At 41.6% G+C, this 13,719-nt stretch overlaps 1 protein-coding gene across 4 annotated transcripts in view; it reads left to right on the top strand.

Annotated features, from left to right (window-relative positions):
* The first annotated feature begins 407 nt into the window (after nucleotides 1-407).
* Nucleotides 408-13,719, top strand: part of piwil2 (piwi-like RNA-mediated gene silencing 2) — a 31,044-nt gene continuing 17,732 nt past the window's right edge. Inside the window, exons 1-10 of one of the 4 annotated variants that reach the window (XM_029716700.1) lie at nucleotides 408-524; nucleotides 3,135-3,636; nucleotides 3,846-3,948; nucleotides 8,020-8,134; nucleotides 8,621-8,800; nucleotides 9,007-9,117; nucleotides 9,254-9,371; nucleotides 9,590-9,714; nucleotides 12,169-12,249; nucleotides 12,350-12,463. In XM_029716700.1, the coding sequence (XP_029572560.1) occupies nucleotides 3,163-3,636; nucleotides 3,846-3,948; nucleotides 8,020-8,134; nucleotides 8,621-8,800; nucleotides 9,007-9,117; nucleotides 9,254-9,371; nucleotides 9,590-9,714; nucleotides 12,169-12,249; nucleotides 12,350-12,463 (1,421 nt within the window). In that variant the 5' untranslated portion in view covers nucleotides 408-524; nucleotides 3,135-3,162. Of the gene's footprint in view, nucleotides 525-2,275; nucleotides 2,391-2,638; nucleotides 2,661-3,134; nucleotides 3,637-3,845; nucleotides 3,949-8,019; nucleotides 8,135-8,620; nucleotides 8,801-9,006; nucleotides 9,118-9,253; nucleotides 9,372-9,589; nucleotides 9,715-12,168; nucleotides 12,250-12,349; nucleotides 12,464-13,719 lie in introns of those variants that run through there. The other 3 variants (XM_029716699.1, XM_029716701.1, XM_029716702.1) reach the window with 3 other exon arrangements.

Raw genomic sequence — 13,719 nt, forward strand, 5'->3', positions numbered from 1 at the left:
TATCTGCCGAGCTCACCGGGCCAGTTAATTAATCAAGATTTCTTCCCGCGGCTACGTTTACGTAGGCTTACACTATGGAGCTGCTTGCTTGTCAAGACATGACCATTATTACACAAATTACTTGTTGGTTAAATACAAAATTGCTATTCTGTATAGGCCTATATAATTGTTTTAAAACCAGATGAATTCCCAAAGGTGTTCATGAGCTATGTCCTTTATTTATAAACTGAATATCAACCGTTGGGGGGACAAGAACGCGCAACTCCACACACAGCTGATTGCTGAGTGGAAACAAATTTGTTCTATTAGGCCCAGTCACTGCGCAACATTCCTAAACGCAATCTCTGGAAAATACAACAGTTTTGATGGTAATTATTTAAAAGAACAGCATCCCAGCTTTTCAGTGCTGTATGATTTATTTCCCAACTTTTACGCAATTGGCAGCCCTTTATAATCTTGAGTGTCTTGCATGACAATAAAAAAGTAACCGCGGGAAGCGCGTCAGCCATTCGAATGCATAAACGGTAGGCCTACAATCACTGTAAAATTCACACAATTACACTGTATTTACGAACACAAAATCACATCATTTTATTAGTGCCCGTGGTAGTTTTTTAGGACATTAAATAAGCAACAAGATCATATTTAGTGTCTGTGAACTAGCTAATGATTAGCCCATTGTGGTAAACAATGCAGAGGAGCAACCCCATGCTTCAGCCATGTAGTCACGATGCTGCATCAGGCTACAGGTGATAATGCTTATTGCTAAAATAGAACACCTGCCTGATAATATGGAACATGTACAGGCCCTAAAGATATTGCTTTTCATCAATATGGGTCTAATTGAGATATCGTGCGTGAATAACATATTTCAGTTACCGTGTGTGACCACAGATTATCAATTATATTGACTACTCAAAAAATGGCAACTGCCTGCAACACAGGGTATGTTCAATTTTATCTCGTTGCAACACATCAAGCAAATCTCTCACAGCCCCTTGTGTACAGCTATCAAAAGTAGGAAGGAACTGTAATCCAAACAGCAGGCCCACCTTCTACTCAAGTGATTAGTGCTGCTGATTGGTGATATTTTTTTAACCTTAATTTAACTAGGAATATATTATATCCTGCTATCATCCAGCATCAGAAGATTTAGAGGACTGCAATGACAAGTCACAAGACAAAACGTTTTACTTGACTCAGGTGCCCTCTAGTGAGTTTATACATTCAGAGAAATAAATAAAAACTACTTTCTACTGTAGCCTATAACCATACTATATAGAATTCTAATGTTTAGAATTGTCCATAGCATATTCTACAAAATCATGTAAAATATAAAATAGATAACATTTTTACAGTATCATTTGTGGAAATGTATGCTGTCAAATAAAATATTGCATTATAATTTTATTACATACATACATACACATACATACATACATACATACATACATACATTTATTTTATTCACTTGTATTTTGTCAGACTAGCTAGGTTTCCATCCAATTGGTGACAGAATTTTATGCAAATATTCTAAAATCGGCATAAAATCATGCGCATTTTCCCACCAGAGATGTTTCCATCAAATTGACTTGTTGCAGATAAAAGGCTGCGCATGATGACATAGTGCATAAAAAATACATTTTGCTTTTAAATGACCATGTACCGAATAAAAAATACAAATTAAATGGGCTCCCATCGCTTTTTCAACTCAACTTTTTTGGGGCTAGCGCTGTTGACTAGAGCGCATTTATAGACTACATGATAATATTTCATATTATTATGGACAAAGAAGCCAGATTATTTAAATGTTGTCCAACGGCAGCCAAGCATTGATTATCATGTCACCAGAATAAGACCCTCGATATTTACTCCAAAGAGCATCAAACTCAACCTTGCACTTTCATCACCCTGTGAAGTTATCTCTAAATCCACAGGCCTAAACTGCATGTTTTCCCGAAAAGTCCTAGTGTGGACCACACAATCACAAATGTCATCGTGTGACTCCCAGGTTTACTACGATATGATCTGATTTGATGGTTATTATGTCAATATTTGCGCATAAAAGCGTTTCCGAAGACATTTCTCGCATAATTCATTTTACCGACACAAAAATATCCCACCTTGTCTAGCATATTTTGATTTGTTGACATTTGGAAATTTTACCGGAAAATGTTATTTTTCCATCTATCAGCCTGTCATGAAATGTTGTATCCGACATTTAGCCTACTTTCCTCCATTAAAAAGTTTGACGGAAAACTAGTTACTGACAGCTCTCGAGAGCCAATACACTTTTGACAAATTTGTTCGATTAACCAATAGTTTATTACTATGGGCGTGTCCAGACGGCCAAACTTTTTCCCGGTAATTTTGACTACAGATGGTAAAAGGTCTGTACCAATGTTGAGAAGAAAGTGCTCTATACGCATGTAAAGTCAGTATAAGTTGATGAAAAATAAGGTTTGGAGTTATGTTTGAATTGTAAAGAACGTCCCCTGGTGCATTTGCTTGTAATCATAAGCAAGCACGCTAGCTGGCTAACGTTAGCTAGCTAATGACGAACCTGTTAACATTCATTCGCTTTTGCTAAAACATACATTGCTAGCTATTGCAATATTTAATATACCGTTGGTGTGAAATGTAACCATCTATTCTAGCAAGTAGGTATTAGGCTCGTACATTTTAGGGAGAAAATATGCAGGCAGGTAACTAGCTATTCTCAACTGGGGTGTATTTATTATAGAAACAGTAACTTTTGTACGTTTGGTGTATACGGTTGCAAAACGTTTTGCAACAGAATCGGCGTAATGATTACACCTCTTGGCTGCAACTGCTTGCGCAAGCGTCGAGATTGACATTGCGACGTTTGACCTGACATTAACAATAATGGTGTCTGCACCTTGCTGATTGTACTCAACTCAGAGGTGGTTCTCCGTCTGAGTTAGGTACACTCGGCAAGATGCTCCGTGTCCTTTGCCCCGTCAATACATTTATCATAAATGTTTTGATACTAACAAAATAGCTAGTTCTTTCATTATGACTAAATACAAATGACATGCCATCTGGAGCATTCACATGGTTTAGCAAGTTTACACAATTCCCCTTGCCAATAAGCCTTTGCATTTGCACTACAGGCATTGCATGTGAGAGGAGCTAGCTGGAATGGATCCAAAGAAGCCTTGTTTCCCAGGCCTCCCTGGTGCAACCCGCATTCCTTGGCTGCAGCAGCAAGCATGGGGTCGAGGACTGCGGTCAGATGAACCAGCAATAGGACGAGCCAGAGGCCTTATGTTTGCAGCAGATGGGTCTGCTGGCTTAGGACGAGCCAGGGGTTTCACCACCGCTGGTGATACACTGCTTATGCAGTACGGGAGAGGAGTGCCCTTCCCAGTGAGCGATCCCTCCATTGGCTTTGCCAGGGGGATACCCATGCCAACATCAGAAGATGGTGGGATTAGCCGCGCTAGAGGGTGGCTTCTCTCGACAGCTGATCCGACCGTAGGTGTGGCAAGAGGGGAACCCCTTCTTGGTTTGGGGCCTCATCCTGGACAAGCCACTCCAGGTCAGCTCGCAACGCAAGACTTGCCTGAAGAGATGCCAAGTCTGCAGGCAGAAGAGGAAGTAGTAGCCAAACAAGTTTGTGTTGTGTTCCTTGGGGTTGTAAAGTCTTTCTCCTAACTTCTACCCAGACCAGGGTTCAAGGGGGTTTGCACTTATGGGACTAGTCTATTAGTTCCATGCAAGCTCAATCAAGGGCAGATTAAGTATTTTAAATTGTTAAAATACCATTTGAGCCAAGTGTTTTTTTTCTCTTATAGCTCTTGTAACGATATTGTAATTGGCAGGTGGACATGCCCACCCACGGCCAGGGGTCGTCGCTGGTGTCCATGTTCAGAGGCATGGGAATCGATCCCTCAAAGACCTGGGGCAGGGGAGGGCTGCCAGTGGGTGAGTAATCTTGAGTTTATGAAAAACTAGGTTTATATTCCATATGGCACCCCATTCCCTATGGGCCCTGGTCAAAAGTAGTGCACTATATTGGGAATAGGTTGCCATTTGGGACACAGCCCATAGATGAAGGCATACTGGATCAAACTAACTGGGAAGAGTATCACATGTTCCCCTCCAGCTCAAATGGCATGGGTTAAGAGTAATGGTTGGCCTTTACTTTTAATAAATTAGAAGATTGGAAATCCATCATATTGATGCACTCTGACTAGGGCTGGGCAATATGGCCTAAAAATCATAATTTATTTTTTTCCATTTTTTTCTTCTAACATTCACGATATATCTAGATTTTTAAAAATGTTTTCTCTAAATAAGCGTTGTTGTACAATTTAACCTCTCTAGGGGGTGTGGGACGCTCCACCTGGCCAACATCCAGTGAAATTGCAGAGCACCAAATTCAAAAACAGAAATACACATAAAAATTCATAAAACATACAAGTGTTATATCAGTTTAAAGATGAACTTCTTGTTAATCCAACCATGGTGTCAGATTTCAAAAAGGCTTTACAGCGAAAGCATACTATGCGATTATCTGAGAACAGCGCCCAGCAGACAAATCATTACAAACAGTTACCAGCCAAGTAGAGGAGTTACACAAGTCAGAAATAGTGATAAAATGAATCACTTACCTTTGATCTTCGTATGGTTACACTCACAAGACTCCCATTTACTCAATAAATGTTCATTTTGTTCGATAAAGTCCCTCTTTATATCCGAAAACCTCCATTTTGTTTAGTAATCCGAAAGTATCAGTAAAGTTCGTAGAAACATGTCAAACAATGTTTATAATCAATCCTCAGGTTGTTTTTAGTCATAATAATCAATAACATTTCAACCGGACAATAGCTTCGTCAATATAAAAGGAAAACAAGAAAGGCCTGCTCTTGGTCGTGCGCATGAAAAACCTCTGGGACACTGCAGTGTCCACTCATTCAAAGTGGTCTTACTCCCTCATTTTTCAGAATACAAGCCTGAAACAATTTCTAAAGACTGTTGACATCTAGTGGAAGCCATAGGAAGTGCAATTTGAGTCCTAAGTCAATGGATACTGTAATGGCATTCAATAGAAAACTACAAAAATAAAGAAATCCCACTTCCTGGATGGATTTTTCTCACTTTTCATCCAGAGGTAAAAATAGTGCCCCCTACCCTAGTGAGGTAAAAGGTCAAATACACTGCATTTCAAACAGTCAGAAATAATCAAATTAATTCAGGGCTTGTGAAGTTATACCTAGACTAAATACACTATATGCATGTTGATTTTGTCCATCCACACCAGACGCAAGCAGAACACGCAGGTTGAAATATCAAAACGAACTCTGAACCAACTATATTAATTTGTCGAAACACATGAAACATTCATGGCCATTTAGCTAGCTAGCTTGCAGGTGCTTGCTAATTTGTCCTGGGTTATCAACATTGGGTTATTTTACCTGAAATACACAAGGTCCTCTACTCTGACAATTAATCCACAGATAAAAGGGTAAACTGAGTTAGTTTCTAGTAATCTCTCCTCCTTCAGTCTTCTTTGGCCTTTATATGGCGGTTGGCAACCGACTTTCAGGTGCATTAACACCACCGACTGGAGTGTGGACCTCAGTTCATCTTTCAATCACCCACATGGGTGTATGCTCCTAAAAACCAATGAGGAGATGGGAGAGGTGGGACTTGCAGCGCGTCAAGTGTAAAAAATAGAACCAAGTTCTATTTTAGAGCCTTGCTATGCAGACCCTCGTTGGCGCGCAAGAGCAGTTGGGATGAAATTATTGAATAACATGTCTGTACATTTATTTTGCAATGCTCACGCATGTAACGCGGGCGGTGAGGTCACTATGTAAGTGCTTTTATTGTGAAGTAGAAAAGTCTAGGAGCAACAACGGCTCAGCTGCGAAGTGGTAGGCCACACAAGCTCACAGAACGGGACTGCTGAGTGCTGAAGCATGTAAAAATCGTCTCCTCGGTTGCAACCCACACTACCAACTTCCAAACTGTTTCTGGAAACAACGTCAGCACAAGAACTGTTCGTCAGGAGCTTTATGAAATGGGTTTCCATGGCCGAGCAGCCACACCCAAACCTAAGATTACCATGCGCAATGCAAAGCTTCGGCTGGAGTGGTGTAAAGCTTGCCGTCATTGGACTCTGGAGCAGTGGAAACGCGTTCTCTGGCGTGATGAATCATGCTTCACCATCTGGCAGTCTGAGGGACTGGGTTTGGCGGATGCCAGGAGAACACTATCTGCCCGAATGCATAGTGCCAACTGTAAAGTTTGGTGGAGGAGGAATAATCGTCTGGGGCTGTTTTACATGTTTCGGGCTTGGCCCCTTAGTTCCAGTGAAGGGAAATCTTAACGCTACAGTATACAATGAACACCTTTTGGGATGAATTAGAATGCTGACTGCGAGTCAGGCCTAGTCTCCCAACATCAGTGCCTGACCTCACTAATGCTCTTATGGCTGAATGGAAGCAAGTCCCTGCAGCAATGTTCTAACATCTAGTGGAAAGCCTTCCCAGAAGATTGGAGGCTGTTCTAGCAGTGAAGGTGGGACCAACTCCATATTTAATGCCCATGATTTTGGAATGAGATGTTCGACGAGCAGGTGCCTACATACTTTTGGTCATGTAGTGTATAAGCCTGCCACAACCATAATCATTTTATCATAATAGTTCATACTGCTTTTTTTGTTGCAATAATCACTGATCTGTCAAGTCTATGAAAATGCCCTTTTGTTACAAATGTAACTAGAACCATGCATAATGCACATTCACCAATAATGACTAACTTCTTGTAGCAGGCATTAAGATATAGAAAAGTAACACAGGTATCATCAGCAATCTCTCAAGCCCATGTGCTAGTGATTAGCCAGATAATCTTTATTTCCATTTTAGCCAACTTGGATCTATTTGCTAGATAACAAGATTGAAGAGTTGAATTGTTATGTGCACACTCTTCTCTGTCGCCAACTATTTGCAAAGCATGTTAGCCTGTCCGCTTTGTTTAGATGTTGAAATCAAGTGGCCTACCTTATTTCTCAGAATGAGAACGAGTTGCCAATTCCTTATATAATTGTTTTATGCTTATTGCACATTTATAAAACAGACTAGACAGCTACTGTAAGTCTTTGGCTAAAATACTGCTAGCAGTATGTGGTACCCCAATGCCGCACACGACAAACTGCATTCATTTACCAGAATCAATGTCCATTGATACTCTTGTTTTCATAGTGTCTGCTCTGCGCTCAATTTGAGTAGTTGAGGCATAAAAAAAGTATTGTTAGAAAAGTTAACTTCGCCTCTATTATAGTAAAATAATGTCTCAATGTGTTTTGGTGTCCATATAACCGATTTCTGTTCGACCAAACCTCAAAGGCAAATAGCGAGTTGAAACCGCTTGTCAGAGAGGAAAATGTGATCTCTCAACTTTGTTGGTGTGAGTGGCTGGGGGAGGGGCTTGGTGTGTGTGTGTATGTGTAAACCAGAGGAATAGCTGAAGCAAGAGTGCTAAAATCTGTGCAAAATAAGCCAAATGCGTTTCTATGGGCTTATTTTGGACCTTAGCTTTCGCTTGCCTCCCCGCCTTAAGGACAACGTTTCCCATTGTTAGGGTGGAGACAAGTGCATCTCATCTTTGTATACAGATCTCTGGTGTAAATAGGACGGTGCATGCAGCAATGGAGACAATTCCAAAAGGGTATGAGAACAAGTGGACATAAACACTAATAAAAACGAAAAATAGGTATTGGGAATAATGCGCAAAAACATAAATTCTAATTAATCGCCCTAACTCTGATGCACTAAAGTTGAACCATTTTTGTTACACAATAAATAGATTTGCCTGATCCAACATAGCCTCTAAGTTCTGAGCACTCTGTCAAAATGTAGACAGAATCAAATAGTAATTTGAGCTTTAATATATTTAGGGAGCTTGCTTGATTTCCTTATGCTCCAACTGAGGCCTTGAGGATGAATCCACTGAATCGTCTTGTGTGTTTTTCTCTGGTGTTTGGTGCAGGGAGGGGTGCTTTTGGAGCAGAGCTCCAACCACAGACAGCCCCTGTTGGAGCAGTGGCAGTCGCCGGCCTGGGTGGAGACAGATTCCCTGAGGACATGATGGGCCAAGGTAACAGGTGAGAAGAAGGAGGTGATGAGCTCAAACCCTGTGGCTTAACCTGTGGCTAAAGCAGGCCAATTCCTCCGTGCTACTAAGGTCCTTAGGTGCCTGGCAGTAATGCTTCTAGAATGCATCATTCATGCTGCGCACATATGCCGGTCCCTCTCACATATCCCCATCCTCTTCAGTATATGCCCATCTCATTTCAAATGATTATTGAATTATCCATGTTAATGTGGAGGTAATCAGACTTTCCACTTTTCGGTGTGACTCATTGTCAAGGTTCGTTCCCGATAATTCAAAGATAACTAGGCGAGATAATGAAAATGTAGAATTTTTTCTTCAGACAAATAGATGAGCAGTAAGATTGATTCCATAACAGATCTCATTATTTATGGTGAAAAGCTTTTTTTCCTAATACATATTATTTAACACACTTATGGATGGGGAATTTAAAAAAAAATCTATGAAGAACTTGTAATGCGTCTGTTTCTGTCTGCAGCTTCCTTGGCCGAGGTGTACCATCTCAGATGGTGGGAATGGGACGAGCATCAATGCCCCCCTTGGGTACTGGGAGGGGACCCACTATGCCCCCTACTCTCCCTCTATCCCCACCCAAAGAGGCTCATATGACTCCAGGTTGCTCTCAAACTAAGGGAGAACTTAAGATGGAGGCCACCTGGTAGGTACCATAAAAGTACCATTATTTGTAAAACCATGTAATGAAAGCATCTATTATGAAGTAAATTATGTTGCTTAAAATGTTACTGTTGTTGAAGGCAGTCAAATGAGGCAGAAATGTATTTAGGTCAATTATGAATATTTTTATAAGGACTATAACTATTGTTAGGCCTATTCATTGAAAGGTTATTTCCTCTCCCTTTGCAGTGAAACATTGCACAAGACTGGTACCAAAGGAACGCCATTGCCCATAGGCTCAAACCACATCACCATTCACTGCAGGAATGAGGCAGTCTATCAGTACCATGTCACTTTCACGTAAGTACATGTATTAAGGAAAAAGTGTTAGCTACATTCATATTTTATGCAGCATTCCTGCGTAAAATATCTGCTCTGGAAAAAGTCATTTGGTCTGTTAGCGGAGTAACTCATTACATTTTGTCCCACTTTTCAGTCCTAATGTGGAGTCGATGGGTATGCGATTTGGCATGATGAAGGACCATCGCCCCACCACTGGGGAGGTTGTTGCTTTTGACGGCTCAATTCTCTACCTCCCTGTGAAGATGGAAGAGGTATGTCACTTTTCTCTGTCTGGCCTACTGTGTCTGTGACTATAGATGTGTATTAATTATGTGCAGATAATTGGCTTATACTTGTAAATACACAAAACGGTAAGAGACCCAACATTAACGCGCAATACCGATGTGGCACATAGGGCAGCTACACTCCTGTCTTTAGCCATCTTCTCCTCTGTGCCCCATGTTGTGATGTTAATCTTTCCTCCATACAGGTGGTTCACCTAAAGAGTGTGAGACGAACTGACAACCAGGAGGTTGACGTCAAGATCCAGATGACTAAGATCCTACCACCCAACTCTGACCTGTGCATCCCCTTCTACAACGTGGTGCTGAGAAGGTAACAGGGCTGTCCTTATTCATTAGGGCAAAACTTAGCCATCACTGTAGCAAAATATTTTACAATGGAAAGCAATGTTTCTTATTGGACAAGTTTGTGTAGTCCCTGCTATTTTTCTGTTGGCTTCCATTTTGAATCTAATAATAACACTGGTGCTGCAATATAAACTGCTAATTGCCTACCACTAATTGACATTTTTACTTTAAATTAGGATAAATTGGGGGTGTTTTTCAAAAAAAGGCCTGTGGTCTACATATGAGGGAAGTTCTCTGTGTGCTAAGCTGGCCTTAGTGTAGCCATATTGTCAGTAATGAGCTAATCTCTTATCTATTGTGCTTGCTTGATAGCTTCATGCAATAACATGCTTTATTGAGAGGCTTCAGCTGTTTTACACAGAAAACCAGACTTCTTTTAAAATGTTCCATTTCCCCCTAAATCCTAAAGATTTTTCACTGAAGTATCGAATTAAACACTGAACAAGAATATAAATGCAACATGTAAAACTGATTAAACAGCATGATCATTACACAGGGGCACATTTTGCTGGAGACAAAAGGCCGCTCTATAATTTGCAGTTTTTATCACAACTCCGATGCCAGGTTTTGAGGGAGTGTGCAATTGGCATGCTGACAGCAGTAATGTCCACCATAGCTGTTGCCAGAAAATGTTATGTTCATTTCTCTACCAGAAGCTGCTTCCAACTTTGTTTTAGAGAATTTGGCAGTACGTCCAACCGTCGTTGTGTGGGCGAGCGGTTTGCTGATGCCAACGTTGGGAACAGAGTGCCCCATGGTGGGGGTGGGGTTATAGTATGGGTAGCCATAAGCTATGGACAACGAGCACAGTGGCATTTTATCAATGGCAATTTGAATGCACAGAGATACCGTGAAGAGATCTTGAGGCCCATTGTTGTGCCACCATCATCCCCCACCATCACCTGATGTTTCAGCATGATAATGCACGGCCCCATGTCACAAGGCTCTACACAATTCCTAGAAGCTGAAAATGTTCCAGTTCTTCCATGGCCTGCATACTCACCAGACATGTCACCCGTTGAGCATGTTTGGGATACTCTGGATCGACGTGTACGAGAGCGTGTCACAGCCATTGAAAAGGAGTGGGACAACATTCCACAGGCCACAATCAACAGCCTGATCCACTCTTTGAAAATGAGTTGTCACGCATTCGTGAGGTCGGACACTGATGTTGGGCGATTAGGCCTGGCTTGCAGTCGGCGTTTATCCCAAAGGTGTTCGATAGGGTTGAGGTCAGAGCTCTGTGCAGGCCAGTCAAGTTCTTTCACACTGATCTCAAACTATTTCTGGATGGACCTCGCTTTGTGCATGGGGACGTTGTCATGCTGAAACAGGAACGGGCCTTTCCCAAACTGTTGCAACAAAGTTGGAAGCATAGAATTGTCTAGAATGTTATTGTATGCTGTAGCGTTAAGATTTCCCTTCACTGGAACTAAGGGGACTAGCCCGAAACATGAAAAACGGCCCCAGACCATTATTCCTCCACCACCGAACTTTACAGTTGGCACTATGCATTCAGGCAGTTAGCGTTCTCCTGTCATCCGCCAAACCCAGATTTGTCTGTCGAACTGCCAGATGGTGAAGCGTGATTCATCACACCAGAGAACGCGTTTCCACTGCTCCAGAGTCCAATGACCGCAATCTTTACACCACTCCAGCAAACGCTTGGCATTGCCCATGATGGTCTTAGGCTTGTGTGGGCTGCTCGGCCATGGAAACCTATTTCATGAAGCGTCTGACCAACAGTTCTTGTGCTGACGTTGCTTCCAGAGGCAGTTTGGAACTCTGTAGTGACTATTGCATCCGAGGCCAGACATTTTTTTTTACATGCATCAGCACTCTGCGTTCCCATTCTGTGTGCTTGTGTGGCCTACTACTTCTCTGCTGAGCTGTTGTTGCTCCTAGATGTTTCCACTTCACAATAAAAGCACTTACAGTTGACCGGGGCAGTTCTAGCAGGGCAGAAATTTGATTAACTGACTTGTTGGGAAGGAGGCATCCTATGACAGTGCCACTTAGAAAGTCACTGAACTCTTCAGCAAGGCCATTCTACTGCCAGTGTTTGTCTATGGAGATTGCATGGCTGTGTGCTCGATTTTATACACCTGTCAGCAACGGGGGTGTCTGAAATAGCCGAATCCACTAATATGAAGGGTGTCCACATCCTTTTGGCCATGCAGTGTATCTGTGACCAAAATATGCATATCTGTATTCCCAGTAATGTGAAATCCATAGATTAGGGCCTATGAATTTATTTAAATTGATTGATTTCCTTATATGAACTGTAACTCATTAAAATCTTTGTTGCGTTTTATATTTTTGTTAAAAAGAAACATTAAAAAAAAGTCTCGCCGGCTTTACCAAATGTTACATTTGTCTGGTGCAACAAGACATTGTTCTCCCCATGTGTGTTGTCAAGGGTAATGAAGATCCTTGGACTGAAGCTTGTGGGGCGGAATCATTACGATCCAAAAAGCGCAGTCATACTTGGGAAGCAGCGGTAAGTAATTAGATTAGATTAGAAATTATACTCCAATTGAAATCTCAATGATCATAGCAGCTGACTCAAGCCCCTTGGTTTCTGTCTTCTGTTATCCTAGGTTGCAGGTGTGGCCAGGTTACTCAACGTGCATAAAGCACACTGACGGAGGCCTGTACCTCCAGGTGGATGTGTCCCACAAAGTGCTGCGAAATGACTCTGTCCTCGACTGCATGTGAGATTATTTCAGTGCACCTTACACCACATAGAAGCATTGTTGCATTACGTAATTTACTAACTTTTGTGATACTCTAAAATATGCATGATAAATCTCTTCTCTTGCCAGCTATTTGTTCACATGGTGTGTATGTCCACATGATGCACTGTCTACAGTACGTGATGAGTTCATAAAAATTTAAACAGGCCATATTCTTACGCTGGTCATAGAGATATTTACAAATAGCATATTCATTGATACACCATGTACAGTTGAAGTCGGAGGTTTACATACACCTTAGCCAAATACATTTGAACTCAGTTTTTCACAATTCCAGACATTTAATCCTAATAAAAATTCCCTGTTTTAGGTCAGTTAGGATCACCACTTTATTTTAAGAATGTGAAATGTCAGAATAATAGTAGAGAGAATGATTTAATTCCGCTGTCATCACATTCCCAGTGGGTCAGAAGTTTACATACACTCAATTAGTATTTGGTAGCATTGCCTTTAAATTGTTTAACTTGGGTCAAACGTTTTGGGTAGCCTTCCACAAGCTTCCCACAATAAGTTGGGTGAATTTTGGCCCATTCCTCCTGACAGCTGGTGTAACTGAGTCAGGTTTGTAGGCTTCCTTGCTCGCGCACACTTTTTCAGTTCTGTCCACAAGTTTTCTATAGGATTGTGGTCAGGGCTTTGTGATGGCTACTCCAATACCTTGACTTTGTTGTCCTTAAGCCATTTTGCCACAACTTTGGAAGTATGCTTGGGGTCATTGTCCATTTGGAAGACCCATATGCGACCAAGCTTTAACTTTCTGACTGATGTCTTGAGATGTTGCTTCAATATATCCACATAATTTTCCTACCTCATGATGCCATCTATTTTGTGAAGTGCACCAGTCCCTCCTGCAGCAAAGCACCCCCACAACATGATGCTGCCACCCTCGTGCTTCACAGTTGGGATGGTGTTCTTTAGCTTGCAAGCCTCCCCCTTTTTCCTCCAAACATAACGATGGTCATTATGGCCAACAGTTCTATTTTTGTTTCATCAGACCAGAGGACATTTCTCCAAAAAGTATGATCTTTGTCCCCATGTGCAGTTGCAAACTGTAGTCTGGCTTTTCTATGGCGGTTTTGGAGCAGTGGCTTCTTCTTTGCTGAGAGAGCCTTTCAGGTTATGTCGATATAGGACTCGTTTTACTGTGGATATAGATACTTTTATACCTGTTTCCTCCAGCATTTTCACAAGTTCTTTGCTGTTGTTCTGGGATT

Source organism: Salmo trutta, chromosome 27, assembly GCF_901001165.1.
Source record: "Salmo trutta chromosome 27, fSalTru1.1, whole genome shotgun sequence".
NCBI classification, from domain to species: domain Eukaryota; kingdom Metazoa; phylum Chordata; class Actinopteri; order Salmoniformes; family Salmonidae; genus Salmo; species Salmo trutta.